General features: G+C 32.1%; 1 protein-coding gene across 4 annotated transcripts in view; it reads right to left on the bottom strand.

Moving 5' to 3' along the window:
* Positions 1-3,863: 3,863 nt before the first annotated feature.
* LOC149897137 (xibalbin-1-like) overlaps positions 3,864-23,124 on the bottom strand; it is a 58,857-nt gene continuing 39,596 nt past the window's right edge. For 3 of the 4 annotated variants that reach the window (XM_090116911.1, XM_090116910.1, XM_090116912.1), the window contains exons 2-4: positions 7,927-8,035; positions 5,143-5,221; positions 3,864-4,759 (exon numbers count right to left, since the gene is read on the bottom strand). In XM_090116911.1, coding sequence (XP_089973037.1) covers positions 4,597-4,759; positions 5,143-5,221; positions 7,927-8,008 — 324 coding nt within the window. In that variant the 5' untranslated portion in view covers positions 8,009-8,035 and the 3' untranslated portion in view covers positions 3,864-4,596. The remainder of the gene's footprint in view (positions 4,760-5,142; positions 5,222-7,926; positions 8,036-23,124) is intronic. The other variant, XM_090116913.1, reaches the window with a different exon arrangement.

Raw genomic sequence — 23,124 nt, 5'->3', positions numbered from 1 at the left:
GTTGATTTGTTTGTTTGTTTTTGCCTCCATTGGTACCTACATCATAAAATTCTATACAAAAATAAAAGATAACACTATCAGATTTAATATTTCATTTATTTTTACAGGAGATTTTCATAGGTTTTCTATCAAGGTAAATAAACTATTAACCATTGTACTCAATATTAAAGGCTTGTTAAAAAAAATGTGTCAAATACAGAAACACTGACAAATTTAGGTGATGAATTACTACCTACTTCATGTTCCCGTCCCTTCATTATAAAGTGGTATAAGGGTTTAAATAAATAGCCTCCATAAAATGTGTCCCTCTAGATTTGAATTTTATATTTTACTCGTGTTTTAGGTAAGAAGTAAAGTACGGAAAAACGTGTTTGTTGTATTTGCAAAACTTGTTTAAACTTCATTAGTATAAAAGTAAATTCGTTTAAATTTAAAAGTTTTCATAATGCTATATGCACAATAAAGTTTAATAAATAAACAAAAACAAATTAGTTTAATTGACACACGTTTTATATATAAAGGGTTTAATCGAAAACAATCTATATAGCCTCCAAATGGTTTTTAGGTCAGAAGTTAGAAAGATGTTCAGAATAATAAGACCCCTGCTCCATGTTGGTTTACGCTTCGTTGGCGCCCAATGTATACTTATCTATGGACATGGATAGTTTTGTCTTATGTATGGTCATTTATCAATTTCATGATTGTAACGAATGAGGTTCTTATTGCGAAGTTTAGGATGCTTTATATTGTACGAAAAAGTAGATTGTTAATGTAAGTAAAAATAGAGAGAAAAAGATGTGTAAGCAGTTAGCGCTATTACATATAATCGTCGTAGGTTATTTCTAATATCATTTTTACGTATGCGAATGATAGGCAAAAAGACTTGCTAGTCTTTTACTTATATATCTTAGGTGTACCTAAGGTTTGAGCTGCTGCTCAAACCTTAGGTACACCTATTATACAGGAAGCGTGTATATCTCTAATAATTTAACGTTGTATGGCATTTATTATATGTATTCATTATCACTCAAAATAACAATATATCACTCGTACATTTTATAAGTAACTTTTTAATTGGGCTGATGCACTCGCATTTACGGCACATACCAGAAAGTAGTTCCTAATAGATAAGCGATGTTTTTATATTATGGTTTTTGTCTCTTGTTTTAACTTCAAATGGTATGGAACTTGGTAGATACCAAATTTCATCAACTTCTCATTTAGCCAAGAAAGCAAAACAGGCTGATTCACATGTTATTTAATAACTCTTTAATCGCCTACCTTCGATATACAATCAAAAATTTTCTACTCTTGACATATTTATCAGCCCTCGCAATCGTTTTAAAACCAATGTAATTAAAATATTATCTAACGTACCTAACACATTTTAATCATGCACACACACACATATATACACACAAACATACCCAAACGCACGCACGCACTCACCCACACACACAACTCACCACTCTTTAATAAGTTACTGTTTTAAATATACATATAATTGATAATAATTGTAAAACTCGTAATTGGCGTATTGTATCATAGATATAAGTAGAGTAAGTCAAACTGTAAGCTGTGTAGTTATCAAAATAAATAAATAAGTAATTTTCCACAGTTTAGAACTTCATTTGTCATTTAATATAAAAGTTTACTCATATATATCTTCAGTCCCTCATTCTGTTAATGGAAACGTCAATATTGTGCATTAGTGCTCAGCCTCTGCAACTTTATATCAGTGATAGTAGTTTTTAATATCAGTTGATTAAATATGTTCTTACGAGCCAATACTTTTTATGTAGGTACTCGTAACATAATATGGGCTGACTCTAAATGTAAGTAACTACAGGTTTCTTCATATTATTTACTTTTAAACGGATGATATAAAAACTTTATAGTTCAAGTGAAACAAAAAGAAAACATCACACCTATTATATTTTTGTATTTATATAAGTAAATATCCATCTCCTTGTTGCGAAGAAATCGCCACGTTAGCGATAAAATCGCCTGATGTGTTCTTCAGTTTGTTTAATTTCTATTTCTGCAAAAATATAGTCTATCGAGTGACATATGCAATATTTAAATTTACTTATCCAGTGTCGATCCGAACAATGCCAGAAATAGCGGCTAGTAGTACATAGATCTCTCTATTTACAAAATCTCTGTAATGGTATATGTTAACTCTATTGGAAAAATCTAATTCACTTCAAAACCAGCTTAGTTCGTTTCCATCCAGTATCTCTTATTCTACAACAAATCCATTTCAAGGGTTTGAAAGCACTCATTGCACTCTATCGTTCTACCTTCATATACTTATATTACTGCATTATTTATCGAAACCTCTAGATAAAAGCCATGTACCATGCACATTTTATAGACACGATACAGCGATATTTCCAAGAATAAATTTGCATGTAAAGATCTAGAAAATTTTACGTGCAAAAGGCACGTACGACATTTATGATGCCATGGATATAAAGGCAATAACCTTAAAGTTGTGTGTTTTGTATCATATTTGTTATTGGTGTTTTGCATTAGTATATCCTATTGAGTAGGGGTGTTAGGCACGTAACCCTTTTATGACTGAAGATGTTTGAAAAGCTTAGAACAACTTTGTATCCGGAATAAAATATTACGTGTTTATTTTCAATTCTAAACAACAATTTCAATAACTATTTACATTACCTAATTATTTCATTTTATACGAGTTAATCGAAGTTAATTTAGCTTGTTATCATGCCATTATTTTGTAGAAAAACCTCCCCATTGATTACATTAGTAAGAATCTTCTACTCTACTATATTCCTAATAAACAGAACATTTGATGGTAGGTTATCTGCTAGGGAGCTAAAAATGTCTAGCGTGATGTTTTCAAAGAAAAATGTGTTCCCTAGATACCAAGGAATTCGTTCAGAATAAATAGAGATTCGCCTTCTTTTACCTAATATACAAAACATAATAATATACTGTGAAATTCACATCATAGTCGACCTTTTAGATCTAGACAGTGTTAAACTTTCTCACAAGCCTACAAATCATGTTTTACTTAGGTTAATATTTCATGATCAGACTTTAGTACGTCAATCTTTATTTTGTAAGAGGCGTTTTCCTTTATTCTTTAAAAGTGTATCGACTGTACCTACATATTCGTATTATTTGATATGAAAATCATAATTGTATCTCATTTTTATAGTCCTTATCCATAAAATTTAAGTATTTTGTAATTTGGTTCAGTATAGGTTAGATTAGGAATATAGGTTTTTCTACCTAGTTTAGTCGAAGTTTCACACTTATAAACTACTAGTGGTCCGCCCCGGCTTTGCCCGTGGTACATATTTCGCAATAAAAGGTAGCCAGCTATGTCCTTTCTCGGGTATCAAAATATCTCCATACCAAATTTCATGCAAATTGGTTCAGTAGTTTAGGCGTGATTGAGTAACAGACAGACAGACAGAGTTACTTTCGCATTTATAATATTAGTATGGATATACTAAAACTTTTTCTTAAAAAACAGCATCTAAATCCGTTCCGTTTGTGTTGTTTAATTAATGCTTAATCCTTTAATTGATATAAGATGAATATTGTTAGCTTAAGTTCAAAGAACAAAGTTTTGATACATCGAAATGATCTATAAAACATCCTTTTCTTTCAAAACCAGGATTCCGTTTTCTAAACAAGCACATAGCAATAACGCTCCTGTTTCGTTTATTTTTTCTTTGAGGTCAGGAAGTGACCCGAGGATTGGGAATTGATTAATTTATAACTTAGATATTTGTCGGATCTACTATTTGATATAACTTTGGTCCTTACCATGATTGCAGTGATATATCTAAGGGAAGGGTACAGAAATAAACAAACGAAGCTTCTCCATAAACATTTATTAGTATAATATATCATTTTCCATATTTCATATTCTTATCATTAGGGTCACCCCATAGAGCAACATATAAATTAGGAATCTACATACAGAAGATTCGTCTACGCTGCAATTCTATATTACCCCCTGTCCGAGAGTCGCAAGTACATTAAAGATTCGTTCATTAATTATAAGAATTATATTTTGACACATTTATAGATATTTTAAAAATCTAAGTTGCCAATCGCAAATACAAATGGCGATATTATAAAGGCTTACGATAGCGTCCTTCACCAAGTTTTAAGTCTCTTATATGACTAGAACATTTAAAAGTTAAAGTGTCTATATTTATGCTACTCTTCTATTGACATAAGTTTACCACCAATTAGCAGATCTACATATACTTAACTCTACATACATACATAGCGATAGAATGGACTGCAAGTGGCCGGGTATGTTGGTGAAAAATAAATAACTGAAAAGGCACCAAGAACCCGCGCTGCCCGCAGTCCGCGGCTAATTGGCCGAGCTTAGCGTCGTGGCGTACTGATTAGGCAATAAGGCTGGGTGATTGCCCAACCAAGTAAGCGGACACTCGGCTCAATTAGAGACGGTGAGAGAACAGAACGTCATATAGTGGTCCAAAATCCGAAATAAAATCGACATCCCTGTTTTGAATCGGAAAGATATGAAAAACGCAACGGGTCCAGTTAAAAAGCGGCGGTCGGGTCGTCGTAGTGTTAGCCCCATTTCTGGAAGAGCCCCATGCGCTGGCAGCGGCAGTTGGAGCCCCAGAGATTGCAGCGGCACGACGAGGAGTGGCAGCAGTCGCCGGGGCGGTGGTCGCAGTTGCCGCCGCGGCGGATGCACGCCCGCCTGAAAACGTAGATCAGCGACGAACGTCTGAAACCATATCACCGTCTAGCCTAAGGATCGATCCACTGTGGAACGATTTCAAACTACGACTCTACAACTAAAAACTACAAGGAAACTTCTTGAATTAATGCTGCTTTACTAAAAATATGCATTTGCACTAAGCAAGGTCAATAAAACAACAATGACTGTATGATCAGTGAAGCGTTGGTTACACGTTTTGAAATAATAGCTGGTAATTTATATTTATAAATTTATAATAGCTGGTATTCAACATTCAAATTATTAGTAAAATTAAGATAACAATCGCAGCATAGTTTTCTTCTTTTAATAACTGTATTTGTTAACTAAAATACTGGAGCTACTTACTATATTTTCTTCTAAATAAATATGTTAAAAGTAATGTTACTCACTTGCCGACATCTTGAAGCACCTGCAGGTCATTGGGGTCATCTCCATACTCGGGGCCAGTCATTTCGATGTCGTCGTCGCCTAAAATAAACACTGTATTAATACTTGGGTTGTTGAGGAAGTGATTATGAGGAAGAGGAGGAGGAAGAGGAATTTTCACACACAAATTTAGAGGATGCGGATGAGGAAGAGGATATTTTTTTGAGGAAGAGGATGCGGATGGGGAAGCGGAAGAGGAAGCGGATGAGGATGAGGATGATAGGAAATTATAATCAAAATTAAAAAACAGAAACTTTTAAAATTAAAAATTAAAACAAAAGCCATTCTCCTGTCTCTACATATTGATGTTTAAGGTTAGGGGAGGTTAGCTCGCCCGATCGCGAATTTACAAAGCCTGTAAGTACTATACTATTTGAGTCACGAGCCTGACTCAGATGAGCTTTTGTTTATGCATATTACTCGAAAAAACCCACAGAAAAAACCTAATCTATATCAGTGCCAGAATGCGACATTAGGCGATTTCCACAAAAAAAACTAACTGGTATATATTATTATGTAAGCTTTAACAACTTGTTTGTTTTTTAATTTAAAATGACTTTTGACAAACATTATTTGGTAAAATATGTTTCTTCTGAGTATAAGAGAAAATGTTATATTATTATGTTTAGAGATAAGTGTTAGGCGCAGATATAAATATGGCGGTAAGACTCTACTCTTGTTCGTTAGTAGAGTCCGACTCGTAACTCAAATACATAGTTTAAATAGGTTTTGTAAATTCGCCGCCCGATCGGATCAGCATCCTCATAAATTTCCTCTAAATTTTGAGGAAGCGATAGCGGAAGAGGATTTTTTTATTTTCATTTTTGAGGATGCGGTAACGGTAGAGGAACCCAAAATATTGCGGAACTTCCGCATTATGAGGAAGCGGAAGAGGAATCCTCAACAACCCTAATTAATACTTGGGTTGTTGAGGAAGTGATTATGAGGAAGAGGAGGAGGAAGAGGAATTTTCACACACAAATTTAGAGGATGTGGATGAGGAAGAGGATATTTTTTTGAGGAAGAGGATGCGGATGGGGAAGCGGAAGAGGAAGCGGATGAGGATGAGGATGATAGGAAATTATAATCAAAATTAAAAAACAGAAACTTTTAAAATTAAAAATTAAAACAAAAGCCATTCTCCTGTCTCTACATATTGATGTTTAAGGTTAGGGGAGGTTAGCTCGCCCGATCGCGAATTTACAAAGCCTGTAAGTACTATACTATTTGAGTCACGAGCCTGACTCAGATGAGCTTTTGTTTATGCATATTACTCGAAAAAACCCACAGAAAAAACCTAATCTATATCAGTGCCAGAATGCGACATTAGGCGATTTCCACAAAAAAAACTAACTGGTATATATTATTATGTAAGCTTTAACAACTTGTTTGTTTTTTAATTTAAAATGACTTTTGACAAACATTATTTGGTAAAATATGTTTCTTCTGAGTATAAGAGAAAATGTTATATTATTATGTTTAGAGATAAGTGTTAGGCGCAGATATAAATATGGCGGTAAGACTCTACTCTTGTTCGTTAGTAGAGTCCGACTCGTAACTCAAATACATAGTTTAAATAGGTTTTGTAAATTCGCCGCCCGATCGGATCAGCATCCTCATAAATTTCCTCTAAATTTTGAGGAAGCGATAGCGGAAGAGGATTTTTTTATTTTCATTTTTGAGGATGCGGTAACGGTAGAGGAACCCAAAATATTGCGGAACTTCCGCATTATGAGGAAGCGGAAGAGGAATCCTCAACAACCCTAATTAATACAATCAGTCCATGATACAGGAACGCAGGTTTTTGAGGTTTATGTTCATTATCCATTTAACTATTCATATTATAATTGTAATTGCGTGCTGTGTTTTTATGTTTGAGTAATGTTAAAGTAGAAATAATGGATCGATGAACCAAAGGGAGTTTATTACGTAATATTGTATTAACTGTCAAATTACTTGCACTACATTATTTATTGTGCAATTTTATCACCACTCTACTAATAACAAGATGGGAGAAATCGATTTTGAAAGAAATAGAGAGAATTATGTATTGAAAGAACCAAAAATAAAAAGATAAAAATTTCCTGACTTCCCCTTATTCACACGTTACAAGACAGATTATATTTAAATAAATAATGCGTGTTAATATTTAAAAAGTCGTACTCGGTAAATACATTCACGAGGCTAATGTATTCTGTAATCGGTTTAACTCGGGTTTGCTCGAGACAAGGGGATTATACGTGCGAAATTTCGCAGCTTGTAATTCTTAAAATTAAATCTAGTTTTGTATCGTTGTATGCTTCGTTCACAAATCCAGTTATAATATAGTGTGTTTCATGTATCGGACCATGGTAAGCTAATTATGACCTTTGTACGGTTTTACAATTTGGTTAATTGAATTCGCTTATTATGCTTTGTAAATTAGTGGTAGTTGGGATATTATGTTGTATGAATTAGTATCTGGGTACTGATTTGTGTATGTTTTAGTTGTTGTTAATTATGTTATTTCTCTTTGTAACTGTTGAAATAGCTCACCTTTTTAAATAAGCTTTTGTTGCTAATTTTCTCACCAAAAGGGGTGTTATAATTACATGTATGACGTATGTCCATTTGAAATTGAGTCAGAAATTTAAAAGGTAATAAACCAAAAATGTGTTACTTCGTGTTGTTTAGATATGTGTCCAAGCATTTTATTCTTGTTTTCTTTTCGCAGATTAAACGAATCTACAGTACAATAAATAACTTACCGGGATCAATGTACGAAGCTCGTGACTGCTGAGCTAGCACGATGGCCGCTAGCATCAGCAAGATTGCGCTTGCGCGCCGCATCTTGCTCTCGCGCCAACCGCTGCTTATCTGTTCAAGAAATATACATTTAAACCGCTTTATACTAAATACATATAAATGTATACACATGTACCAAAATAGTATTTTTTACAATTTTTCTCTGAGTGTTTGTTCCGGCTAATCTCTGAAACGACTGGACCGATTTTGACGGGAATTGAACTGACAGATATCCGATGTAATTCAACAAGCTTGTTCATTGAAGAGATCGATCTCTATACGGATATTTTAGATGTTCCCGTCTATCAGATTATGAAAGAAAATTTGTGTGTGCATACAATATTTTTATATGAATGAACATTCATTATGTATTGTTGATAATAATTAACGTCTTCTTGCTTATCTACCTACTTAAGTAAAAGTAGAGAGACTGATTGATTAGTTTGAACTTTAAATAAAAATGGTTCTCAGAATAATAAGACTTCATACAAACTTATTAGGTAAATATTAAAATATTATGTACATACAGTTGGTTAATCTCAGTTTAACCAAGCCTACATTGCCCTCTTCTTTCATTTTCCCCAAAAAACTCAAACCTACCTACTTATTGAAGTATTCGAATCAATAATAAAAAAGGCCAAATTAAACGTCAGTCTTTATAGACTGGGAGAAAAGTTAGGTTCCAAACTTTGTTAATATAAATCTTTATTAAAAATAACTCTGAACCTTATTTCGAAATCGAATAATGGGAAAGTTTATGTTTCGTCTTTATCCTACTAATATTATAAATGCGAAAGTTTGTGAGGATGTGTGTGTGTGTGTGTTTGTTACTCTTTCACGCAAATTCTACTGAACTGATTACAATGAAATTTAGCACACATATAGAGGGTAACTTGGATTAACACATAGGATAAGTTTTATCCCGGAAATCCCACGGGAACGGGAACTATGCGGGTTTTCCTTTGAAAACGCGGGCGAAGCCGGGGGCGGAAATCGAGTTTTAAGATAAAATTGTTAAAGGTGTAGTAATGGTAGACATAATTTTATGAAACCTTTAGGAAGCACTTTTTTCTCTAACACATAATAATTGTCCTGATCATGATCATCAATTAAATTATTTTCGGATGTTAACATAGACAACATATTGTGTGGTTAACAATTTCAGTTTTAAACACTTATAAATTCTCAAATTAAATTATCGAATAATAATGAAATTAAACACAAATATATATTAGAATTATAAATTTATAAATTATAATTAGAATTGTTATGGTATTATCAATTGTACAATGATAATAATTGGACAGAAATACAGTGCAAATATTAAAATAGTTCTTTGTTGATGACGAGAAAATATCTTCAATATGGCCACTTCAGCTATATTTTCCCATTCACGTTTCGTTCTGAATAGAGCAATCTCTATCTTGTTATAATTTATGATGCTCCAAGAAAAATATTTATTTACGAAACATTTTACTTATCTGTTCATATTGTGATATTTGACCATATTAATGTCGTAAGAAGGAAAAATGTCTCTGAATTATTTATGAATGAATTTAGATTTCGATGTAAAAGACGTGTACTGTAAATAATTCTAAACAGGTAAAAAATATTAATTGAGTCTACCTTTTTGTTTTAATTATTCTTCTGTTATTTTACTAATTTTCTTAAATTAATATAAAAAAACCGATCTTTGGGTCGTTTTATTCCGTTCCGGAAAAGAGTATGATTCGTGCCAAACAGCTGTTATACCAAACAAAGTAAATTATAATCACACTAAAAGAAAAACATCGATCCTTTGCTGTCATTCGATATCAATTAAAGTAAATGTAACCTTTTAACGCTCCCACCGAACAAGGAAAAACTCAGTATTATATACCAATCTATTATAATACCATGTTTTATAGCAGTATTATTTCCAGTGTGCGAAAGTGATGGCGCTATACAACTTATATAGCGTTGTCCTTTTTCCACACTGGTAAGAATACTGCTTTAAGATGGGAGTAGTAAGTGATAGTTTGAGGAAAACGATAGTATTGACACGATTACTGACAGCGGTAGATACGGGGATTAATATGAAAGAAAACTTTTGCTATATTTGGGTTTATTGAGTTTCGCTTGGTTGAAGTAAATTGGATCAGATACCAAGGCGAGAAAGGATTTGTATTATAAGACGTTTTGTTTATTTACGTGCTGCTATAATTACATTCAAAAGCTTTGAGCTTCGATTGCTTTAAGCTATTGCAAAATATGGGAAACGTTGGACGCATAAAAAGTTTGATGAGATATATGTTTATTTTTATTTATATTTCTATGTGTTTTAATTGTGAATAAAATTGTTAAAATATTCTAAAAAAAATGTAAATAAAATATAATAAAAATAATCAGTTTATGTGAACAATGTACTGCTATAAACTAAAAAATCATAACCTTAGTCATAATAATATGAACTTATGATGTTAACTTTAACCCTACATTAAATAAATAAAACGAGAATCATATTTATGAATAGACCGGACTCTCAGTGGAGTTTCGTTTGCAAAAATCGCGGACCTAAATCTGACTTCTGATATATATTGTATAGATCCCAGACATCCTATAGACAGATGTTGCCAACCAGTTTTGTGGTCCCCCTGCCCGCACCTCGGTAATTAAATATGGCATACAAAGAAAAAAATAAAAATTTCCAAAACATGCCGTGTGGGGTATCAAACGAAAGAGCTTATTGAGTAGATCACGAATATATAGCATACTATATACATTTCTTACACTTTCTCTAAGATTTTTTAGAAAATTTACGAAAATGGTCCATTTTTGAGTTAACTTTAAACCACTATAGATTGAAAACTCATGAATATATTTTTTAAATTATTATTTTAAATAATTAACAATAGTCCATTGTTTACGATTCAATATTTCGTACAGTGAAATAGTTGCATGGGGGAGTGGGGGGAGCATTCAAAGATGGCGAGTATATTTTCAAGTTCATATAGTATATAGTTATTTTCATCAAATCCACCACATAGCTCACTTATATTATATTACGAACTATTGAATCATAAACAATGGACTATTGTTAATTATTTAAAATAATAATTTAAAAAATATATTCATGAGTTTTCAATCTATAGTGGTTTAAAGTTAACTCAAAAATGGACCATTTTCGTAAATTTTCTAAAAAATCTTAGAGAAAGAGTAAGAAATGTATATAGTATGCTATATATTCGTGATCTACTCAATAAGCTCTTTCATTTGATACCCCACACGGCATGTTTTGGAAAATTTTATTTTTTTCTTTGTATGCCATATTTAATTACCGGGGTGCGGGCAGGGGGACCACAAAACTGGTTGGCAACATCTGTCTATAGGATGTCTGGGACCTATACAATATATATCAGAAGTCAGATTTAGGTCCGCGATTTTTGCAAACGAACATCTCCTTAGAGCCTGCTCTAGAAAGCAATTACTAAATTAATTACACATAGATAAAACTGTTTTACGTGTGAAAATACGAGTATGTAAAAGCTTTTATAATAAACTTGTAATAACACTCACTTTTATAATAAAATAGGTTTCTGCCCGCAGCTTCGCCCGCGCAGTCAAAAAAAGAAAAGTTCCCGTGGGATTTCCGGGATTGCGTCATTTTCCCGGGATAAAAAGTAGCCTATGTCCTTTCTCGGGTATCAAAATATTTCCATACCAAATTTCATGAAAATTGGTTCAGTAGTTTAGGCGTGATTGAGTAACAGACAGACAGACAGAGTTACTTTCGCATTTATAATATTAGTATGGACTAGCGGTCCACTCCGGCTTCGCCCGTGGTACATATTTACGTTTTCTCTACATAAGAACCATCCTCGTACTTCAAGAAATATAATAAAAAAGAATTATCGAAATCGGTACAGCCGTTCACACGTGATGCCGTGACAACGCGAAACGGGTTTCATTTTTATATATATACTAGCGACCCGCCCCGGCTTCGCACGGGTGCAATGCTGATACTAAATACACCACAGAAAGCCCGGCCGGCCGGTACCGCCGCAAACGCTACTTCCCGCAATTTTTAAATCTGTAATATCTTCGAAAATATTCACTTAAATCATACGGTGTAAAGGGCCATATAGATCTATATTAAATGAACAATGTATTTAAGGTATTTAATTGGTTAAGGATTAATGCTGTATTGGTTAAAATCGCTTCGAAAATTAGCCATTATTTGTCGTAAAAGTAAATGACAAAAAAAAGTTATTGTGGGTTATCCATAAGAGATAGACATATGCCATCGCGGACTTTTCTGTAGACCTTTTCAATGTGTACAATACTTAGTACATTATTTTGATAAAACTCGTAGGGTTCAGCCTGCGTTTGCAATGTAAGCGGAAAAAATGTAATTATTTACGACATCACATTAGAAACCTCAAACATAACAGTACTTCTCCACTATTTAATGGATGTTACTATACATATAAACCTTCCTCTTGAATCACTCTATCTATTAAAAAAAACCGCATCAAAATCCGTTCCGTAGTTTCAAAGATTTAAGCGTACAAAGGGACATAGGGACATAGGGAAATAGGGACAGAGAATACGACTTTGTTTTATACTATGTAGTGATAGATGAATTTGAATATTTAAGCCGGATACTCACGTACCTACCGCAGTGGCAATATTGGAATTGCACCCTTAATTGGCTCCTTAATTGTGATGCGTATAGGCAAGCAGGGGCAATTTAGAGAACAGCTGAAATTGCTCCGACCGCCGTGCAACTGAGATTGTTCCAATATTGCCCCTGAGGCAGGTACGTGAGTAGACGACTTTAGAAGGACAATAGCCAAGTCTACAAATTACATTTGGGTAAATTTCATTCAAAGTTATTAGGAAAGCGCGTATTTTAGAAAGGTCTAGATCGATACTCAAAGTTAACTTAACAAGTTAAGTCCAGGGTGAAGTTGTTATCTTTAAGTTACGGATACAAGTTTCACGGATTGTATTTGTAAATATTTATCAATGTACTTTTAGCGTTCTAAATCTTGTAGCGAATAGAACAGTTTCGTATGTAATTTCATGAACGTTGGTTTTTACTATTTATTAATGTATACTCTGTGGTTTAAAAAAAAATAATAGTATTTTTATAATAGATAACGACGATGGACGTGGTTTGGGGACGAAAGCTCTAAAGAAACTCAGCATCGCGAGATTTGTCAATACACGATGACCTAACTATGCTTTGTGAGTGCTATCGTATTTTAAAACGTGACCTTTCATAAGTAGTTTAATATAATAAATACTATTTTATAAATATAAAGTTAGGTTCAATACAATTTGTGTCAAACTAATACTAATTTATTCATAGCAACTGATTATTTTTACATTCTTATTTCTTTGATCCGTAAATAAAATATCATGAAAGTAAAAAGTACGGAGAGTTATTGATTTACTCTTATGAAACATTAATTTGGCGTTTGGAGCCTATTTAAGTAGCTTTGACCTCGTTGAGGAGGCTTTTGATGTTTCTGTGAGACGCTTTGAGACACAGATTTAAAATTATGACAAATACAAAGTTTTTTTATTTTGGTCATTTTGTTAAGATTGAAAATTATATGTTAATGATGCTGTATAATATAATATGCTTAAGAATAACATAAATGATATTTTCATGTTACAACTGCACTAAAATTAATTGTCACCGCCAAACAACCACTGACCTAATATATTGTACATAGGTATATTGAGATATCAGTTATTTTAAATACAAACTATAATTAGGAAAAACTAATCATTTATTGTAATGTAAAATAATTTTGCTATTTGTACGTTGGTCCTTATTTGTATTAATTTGACTTACTTATATTTTTCAATATTCGTATAAATGAGTAGCTGCGCTTCGCGGTTTTACCCGCGTGGAGCCGCTCTTGTTGGTCTAAGCGTGATATATAAATGCCTTACTCGATAAATGGGCTATCTAACACCGAAATAATTTTTCAAATCGGACCAGTAATTCGTGAGATTTGCGCGTTCAAACAAACATACTCTTCAGCTTTATAATATTGGTATAGATATTCATCCAGAACATTCTAGGATGCGCTATAATTAATCTGTGGAAGCAATCAAACTTGTAAGACAAGTTCCAATCCGCATGATTGCGGTTACGTTTGAAGTACTCTGTGGTTTAATAAGGTGAACATGAATCTAACTATTCTGGAAGTATTTGGGCGAATTACTATGTGAATTCGATTATATCGTTTATTACGGAAATTGTTCGGAAATTATCATCACTATTTGTTGATAAAAAACAATAAACGGCTTGAAAAAATTGGTTTGAAGTCTTTCATATACCATAAATTCCTAGATACTTTTTAATAAATATGTAAAATTTAAATGTAATGCAGCTTTTCACCGGCACTTTAAAAACCACTTACTGCACTTCAAGTAAATATGCAACAACTTACAAGCTAATTACAAACTAAACGAAACAAGTATAATAAAATAAATCAACTCTGAACTTACTTCCATACGACGTGAAATTATTCGCATTAAACAACCCGAGACAAATTAAGAAAGTTGTAATTGAAGTAACTATAAACATGATCGTGTTTAACGAAACTCAATTTGAAATAAGGCCCACTATGGACCTTTGGGATTGAGGATAAAGCAATATCCATACAATATATAATGTCGATACTAATACAAGGAAAGATTTGGTATCTCGTCGGATAAGGATAAACTCAAATTACTTAACCAATTTTGAAAAGCTTTCGCTATCTGAAAGCTTTGTTATTTCTGAGAGACAAAGATATGATTCAGATGAAAGGCTGAACAAACTAATTATAGTTCAGGAATATAATAATGTCAAAAGATATAACTACAATATCAAAATAAATACCGTATTACACAGGATTCAGAATAACATAGATCTAATACATATTCAAACTACAAGCAAATACTTGACTACCCAAAATGTACCTCGAACATCTAACATTGGCTGTGGACAAACGTTCTAAAGCTTTGATTCTATAGGATAAAGACGTTTCCTTACCCTTTTCAATTATAAAATAACACGGGTTTCATCAGACTGTGACAGCTACTTTGTTACTATGTAAAGATTCATGAATATCACTCGATAACGCTTGCGAGAAAGTTTGCGAACCTGTCGTTTTAATAAATGAAATAACGTTACTGTTTACGTTAATTGAATAATAAATTTGATTTTCTTCTTGTCGTGTTGAATTTATCTTTGGATTTGGTATAATTAATATTTTAAAAGAAATAATTTTAATAATAGCAAAAAATTTCCAAATTGTATGAAAATCCGTAAAATAAATTGTTACAGATTTGTCTACTCGTGCTTTATATATCTGTAGTACTTCGCTTTGTATGTAATTTATATATATCCTGTCTTAATAAAAACGAATTTAAACAGGTATAAAAATATGGCGTCGTTGTTCCTAAGTTATTTTGATAAAAATAATATTTAAGCTCGGTAACTTAATCTGTTACGTATCAAATAGATTTTTAGTCAACTTTTGTCTTAAAATTTTCTTACAGCCTTCGGTTATATTATGTTACAATTTGGAAACAAAATATTAATGAAAAAGGGGCCTGAAAGCTCGAAAGTCGACGAACGTGATAATTAATAAAAATATCAATGTAAATATAATCAATAATCATAAAACTGTAAAAAAAAACATTGTTTTAAAAAGGCTAGATTTGACCTTTACGTAAAAAGGTTTTACCTATATTAATTGTTACAATATATGATTTTTCTTATTTTAGACGGTATCACAGTACAATCTTCTTACACCTATATGTACACAAAATACTGAGAAGTATAACATCCCAAAATAATCCCTATTCCAAGGCATTTAGGACATGAAAAGTTCTATATATTATACTTAATCTTTGCTTTCTCTGCAAAAATCACTTCAATTCGTGATAGAAATATTACTTTCGTATTTATAGTACTTCTGAATAAATTAATTTTGATACGGAAAACGTCTTTATATTATTTGTCAGATAAAACTACAAATAATGAATGAAAATAAAGTCAAGAAGTGTTAAAAAAGCTATCTATACATATACTAATATTATAAAGAGGAAACCTTTGTATTTTTGTATGTTTGTATTGAATAGGCTCAAAAACTACTGGATCGATTTCAAAATTTCTTTTACCATTACTTAGAGGGATTCCGAATCCGTATGTCCTGGTAAACGTAAATATGTTCCACGGGCGAAGCCGGGGCGGACCGCTAGTCAGGGATATTATGAAAAATTGGTGAAACCGGGTGTTAAATTTATACGTTTATGTCACAGTCACTTGTACTTCCAAAAGGTAAATAATATTTAGCGGGCCTTTTGTGGCCAATTCTGTCATGTTGACTCAGCCCGGTCAAGCTTATCTTACAGCCTATATATTTTAGGCCACCCTTCACTTAAACTTGTGTTTTCTTATAATATTATCACAATGTCTTGGGTTTATTTTAGCCTATGAAAACAACTTTAAAATACAAATATTTAACCTGTATAGGTAACTGCATGTATATAAATAAAAATTATATTTTATAAATGAATAAGATTATTCGTGTTTTATAAGTGCATAGTTAAATAATACTACTCAGGTATAATTACAAATAATTTGAATCATATAATTTACTGAATGTTAGAAAAGGAAAAAAAATACAAAGAACCTGTCTAATTAACGTATTTAAACGGTGTACTTCAATTTTTAAATGTCGCGACAAATTACAGACATTTAAATGTATATAATTCACCTACAAGGAACTATAGAGTTCAGAGAATTAACTTTTATAAGTAGGTAAGTACTTTATATATAAAATGAAAGGGGAAACATTACGATCTAAGCTTTCATAATGTTTTTGAAGTTGAGTCATAAACTTATTATTCATATTACATATTACTCATGTTTTGTTACAATTAAATTAACTCATTATTTTATATTACAATCTTAAGGAAACATATCAAATGTGATGAAAATGTCCCAAATATTATTCTTCTGAATACTACCCTACTACTACTTTTACTATGCCGTATTGAATTTAATAGTCCTACTGAAAAGTTGTAAAATATAGAAACATGAAACTTGCACATTTGCAAAACATCTTGCTTAGTTGTCTAGCCTTTAATTAAATTGGCCATCTTCCCAAAACACGGATTGGAATACATTTACTTATTCACTATATGCATTATTTATACACCAAACTATAATAGGTACGCATTCAAATATTGCATTGCAAACATTAAATTGATCAGTATATTATCAGACAGTATGTGCACCACATTAAACAGATCTAATATTATAAAACCGTAGTTGTTTGTTTACCTGAACGCGGAACGCGAAACCACCGCACCGGTCCCATTTATAAAATAATTTCACTGTTAGATAGTCCATTTATCGAGCTATATGCTTTTTAATATCATCACCCTAAGACCGGAGCAATAAGGGTAAAACCGCGGGGCACAGCTACTCTAATATACATATACAATAAGAGTAAATACAAAACATAATAACACGCTTTATGTAGAGTAAGATTAACATTGTAACCGACATTCAGTTTTCTTGTAATTAGTTTTGCCCACGACTCATAATAACTTTTATCTTCGCACGACCACGCCGTGGAATTGAAAGAAAAATTCAAGTCTCTTTTGCTAAGCCATTAAATTGTAGCTTTTATATCGAGTTTAACAAACGGACTTACAAACGGTTCTATTATTGCTGTGTTTAAGTAATTATAATTTATCTATATAATTATTTAAAATTATATATAGATATATTTATCAGCCAACCGGTTTCCATAACACAAGCGAAAGCTTAGTATGGGATCAAATCGTGCCGTTTGTGAAAAACTGTCCTGAATATTTATTTATTTTATTATATTTTGAAGAATAAAAGGATATTTTACTAATGAAATTGATATAGGATAAAGTTATGATAAAAGCAATAAATTGCATTTTTCATGCAGTATCAAAATAATTCTCCAGCAATTCGAAATATCAGTCGCATTTGAAAGCTTTACACAAAGAAATTCGCTTAAGAATAGAGCCACGGAAGACGATCGATCTGTGAAACCAGAGTATGCTGATCTTGGACGTAAAATAAATGTTATTTTGTGGAATTTAAACTACTTCTATTTATTCTGTGTCTTAGGAACAAGTTGGAAGAAAGCTCGATAGTACGTGTTTATTTGCTATTGCTATACTTGGCTTTGAACTACTTAAAGCGCGGACGGAGTGTTGTAAAGAATTATCTTATGTTCCATTGATGATATGAGAATTGTTTCTACGTGATAAATGACAAAAAACTGCACTAAAAAATACGCTTTATTATACGATATTTGAAATGTGTTCCAAAAAATCATAGAAAGTAAATTCGGGGAAAGTACTAGAATAATGTTTACAGGATTTGAAATAACTGAATGAATGATAATTGTGTCTACAGAATGTTGCTATTTCTAAAATGGAGACTAAATATTTGTTCATCTTAGGTTTATTTGGGGTAATGGGTCCAGTCCTACTTCAATGTGTTATGTAAATAGTTAGAATAAACGCTGAATGAATAATGAATAACTCTTTCGACAATGCCTAGACTTTAAGATACTTATACTTTCTGCAACAGTTAATAGTACTCCGAGGTTAATGGTACCTATAATAAGTGTTTCTCAAGGTATATTACATTTATATACTACGTCATATTTCCACCTTGTAAATCTTTTATAATTTAAATACTTAATACTAAACAATTCGTTACTACTGTACTGTGTTACATAAATAAAAAATAAATTACATACCTTGAAATAAAGCTTAACACTGAACACAACTTTACACAACGTGCTTATTCGTGGCTTAAATAAAAAACTAAATGATTTTGATCTCCCAAATATAATAATAGAATGACACTTTAAAATTACCCGCGTCTGGAAAATTCTAGAATATATTTTTTTTATAGTCCATAGACAAAACAAAAAAGAAAATTGAATTTTCCTAAAAAGTATGTACAATATAAAATAAAAATAAATGGTTGCATAAATCAGTATTTTAACTTAATAAAATAAAATGAGATTTTTATAGGTACACGTTTCAGGCTTCATAATATTAATTACCTATATCATATAAATTAACAGCATTAAAATTTAAATAAACTATTTCAAGCCGCGGCCGGCGGAGCGTGAAACTTTAACGTAATAATGAAGGGATTTAATAAAATTTTGTCACACTGTTAGGATTATAATTAAACGGATATAATATAACAAAATATTTTAATATTTAATAAACATTCGTGTGTCCATATTATTTTATAAACTGCATGTAGAAAAAAGTAAAAAAAAAGTAAAAAAAATGTTGTGTTACCAGACGAATAAAAACGAAAAATTAAACTTTCATAACTAATTCTAAATGTCATTAAAAAAATTTAAAGATAAATTACTTGAAAATAATCCACCTTTTTTCAATTAATATCCATTTTAAACAATGCAAAAAAATATTCGAATTATAATCAAATGTTTCCATAGGATATCAAATCAACTGATCCTATATGAAACTATAGAATATTGTCTATGATCGAACACAGACTATAAAAACTTCAGTTGTCAAAATGCAAATACAAGTTTTATCTCACACCATATTTTCCCTCCATTGGTAGAAGTCATGAACAAAGAGAAGATGAAGAATGTTTATTTTTTGTGTGCAGTTAAAAAAAGAAATTTTCTTAGCTACATCCTGACTCTCTGACTTATACTGAATATTGGTGAAGTCCGTCTATTGGAGCCTAAGATTGGAGCCATCAACATAGGGAAAAAGAATCTCCTGTAAATCTCATTTAAATCTTATTATTACTTCAAACATCGAACTGAACACCAACCATGGAAGTTTGTACTGAGAAATCGTTATCTCATCATGGAAGTTATATCGCTTATTGGCCTTTGGGGAATTAAAACTTGTATTGCCGCATCGAAGTCGATTTATGGAGCTTAAGGTACGCACGTGGATTCGTGCACGTTTTAAGGTACGTTTACAGTATAATATGAAATACCTATACAATTCTATTTATAATAACTATTATAAAGGCGAAAGTTTGTACGGATGTTTGTTACTCTTTCACGTAAAAACTACTGAACCGATTACAATGAAATTTAGCACACATATAGAGGGTAACTTGGATTAGCACATAGGATAGGTTTTATCCCGGAAATCCCACGGGAACGGGAACTATGCGGGTTTTCCTTTGAAAACGCGGGCGAAGCCGCGGGCGGAAATCTAGTGTATAATAATATCCAAGTTTGTTGTTAATGTAACTGTTCATATGGAGGTACTTAGTTAAAAGATTTTAGAGATAATTTCTACTACAGGGTATACAGCTGAACTAATTAATAATATAAAGATATGTATATTTTTCAATTGAACTAGTGAATTTAATTAGTTTTTGTACAAACAACTTCTAGTTTAAAATCTTGTTAATTTTACAGAATTTGAATTTCGAAGTTCTTAAATATGGTTTTTTATACAGATATCTAAGTATCTAACACAATTTATAGATGGGTTCATTCCACAGCATTTGAATTTCGAATTCAGTTTGCTTCAAACTGGTTCCTATACAAACTAATGTTTATTTATACTTATTCATTCGCCAGTGATCTTTTCCATAAATTATTTACATAATAATCCGCTTGTATAAAATTATTACATCAACAAATTATGCAAAAACACAATAATTATATAATAACACTTTAAATTTAATATACGATGGTGTAGATTAGGCGCGCGTCGTATTACATATTTTGAATGAATATTTGCACTGTAGATGTAAAGTCGAAAAAAGCTAGTTATTCAGGACTCAGGTAAGTAGAGTATCACTACATAGTATAAAACAAAGTCGCTTTCTCTGTCCCTATGTCCCTATATCCCTATGTCCCTTTGTACGCTTAAATCTTTGAAACTACGCAAAGGATTTTGATGCGGTTTTTTTTAATAGATAGAGTGATTCAAGAGGAAGGTTTATATGTATAATAACATCCATTAAATAGTGGAAAAGTACTGTTATTTTTGAGGTTTCTAATGTGTTGTCGTAAATAATTACATTTTTTTCCGCTTACATTGCAAACGCAGGCTGAACCCTACGAGTTTTATCAAAATAATGTACTAAGTATTGTACACATTGAAAAGGTCTACAGAAAAGTCCGTGATGATATATTATGTCTATCTCTTATGGATAACCCACAATAACTTTTTTTGTCATTTACTTTTTACGACAAATAATGGCTAATTTTCGAAGCGATTTTAACCAATACAGCATTAATCCTTAACCAATTAAATACCTTGAATACATTGTTCATTTAATATAGATCTATATGGCCCTTTCACCGTATGATTTAAGCGAATATTTTCGAAGATATTACAGAATTAAAAATTGCGGGACGTAGCGTTTGCGGCGGTACCGGCCGGCCGCCATTGCGCCCGTGCGAAGCCGGGGTGGGTCGCTAGTATCTGTATATTGTAGAAATCACATCTAATTTAACTACGTGTAGAACAAATGACTTCTATTACTATTATGTATTATTATGTACGTACGTAATACAACTCTACTGTTTTTTATAAGCTTTTGTTTAATAAGCTTCCAATTAACATGTAGGTACATTACGGTGTAATGTGGTGTAATTTCCTCTGAGTAATTTCGTAATTCGTGGCGAAGTTTATGAAATTAATGCTTGTAGATATTATTTTTAACCGACTTCAAAAAAAGGAGGTTCTGAATTCGTCCGTATATCTTTTATAAATGTTTTATAGGTGATAAATCTACACATGTATAACATGTTATATCATTTATTAGCCGTTGAGATAACTTTCCCTTACAATGTAGACTTCATGTAAAATTTACGGAGTTATCTGGCCAATAGCAGCTTTATCTATATATATAAAACTCAAAGGTGACTGATATAGTGATCTATCAACGCACAGCCCAAACCACTGGACGTATCGGGCTGAAATTTGGCATGCAGGTAGATGTTAGGACGTAAGCATCCGCTAAGAAAGGATTTCCCGAAATTCTTGCGGGAACGGGGAAAAACGGGGATGCACGTACAAAGTCGTGGGCGGAAGCTAGTTATTGAATAAAATTGAATCCCAACATCCATACATATTAAGCAATTTACAGAGAAAATTTTAATTTAAAGTACTACGCCAATGCAATAAGAACAAGGGAAGAACATAAACGGTTCAAAACGAAAGGGGAAATCGTGGAATGCGAAAAATGATTAAACCTCTCCAAACCAGGCGAGGAACAAAGGGTCCGTGATTATGACGTCACCACAATGCTAACTAGCCAGACGTTGTGCTAATTAATGTGGTCTGCACTGTCTTCAGTTACACACTGTGCGTATACAGGGTGTTATGTTTACGGCTTGAGAGAACTATATGACATTTAAAAAATAAGAAATAGGGCATTTGTTGTTTAAAATACGATTGACCAAACTTAACGATACACCCTGTATATCTTTTGTACTAACAAATTGTTTTGACTAAATATCGTGACCTCATTATAACGAGCTTACATCTCTATTTTCGATCATGTATTCATAAAGTAAGAGTAACAGAGTAACTATTAAGATATCTGTGGTTACAGGCCCACTACAAGTAAGGAAAATGAAAATAAGTATTATAAGTGAATCGTTTCCAAGCTAGATTCTCTATGTATTCGTATATTTATGTAATATTTGAATATAATATATTATATTATATTTATCATACCTTTTAAAACAATAATTAAACGAAGCAGTAGTTCATATATTGAATTAATCTTCATATGTCGTGATTGTGCACAGTGAGTAAAGTAAGAGCTTTTGTTTCGGAAGTTGTCATGTGCAATGTAATTAAAGCAATTCAAAGTGAAATTTACTCAACACCCGTGTTTATGAGTTTTGCTAAAGCAGATTTAGCACGGAAATTAGGTTATGGATGTAAGTTTATAACTAGCGGTCCACCCCGGCTTCGCCCGTTATACATAAATACGTTTTCTCTACATAAGAACCATCCTTACTTCAAGTAATATTAAAAAAAAGACGGGTTGCACTCCGGGAGTGCCAGCAGAAGTGAAAACTTGATTATTAACGTTGAGCATGTTTGATATCCATCCGTCTTACGCTTTTTCGATCAGG

Source organism: Colias eurytheme, chromosome 26, assembly GCF_061535395.1.
Source record: "Colias eurytheme isolate Ceu_HAF_F1 chromosome 26, ilColEury1 Martin Lab GWU primary, whole genome shotgun sequence".
Taxonomy (NCBI): Eukaryota; Metazoa; Arthropoda; class Insecta; order Lepidoptera; family Pieridae; genus Colias; species Colias eurytheme.
Note: the sequence above shows the minus strand (reverse complement) of the source record. Positions and strands in the feature narration are given on the sequence as shown.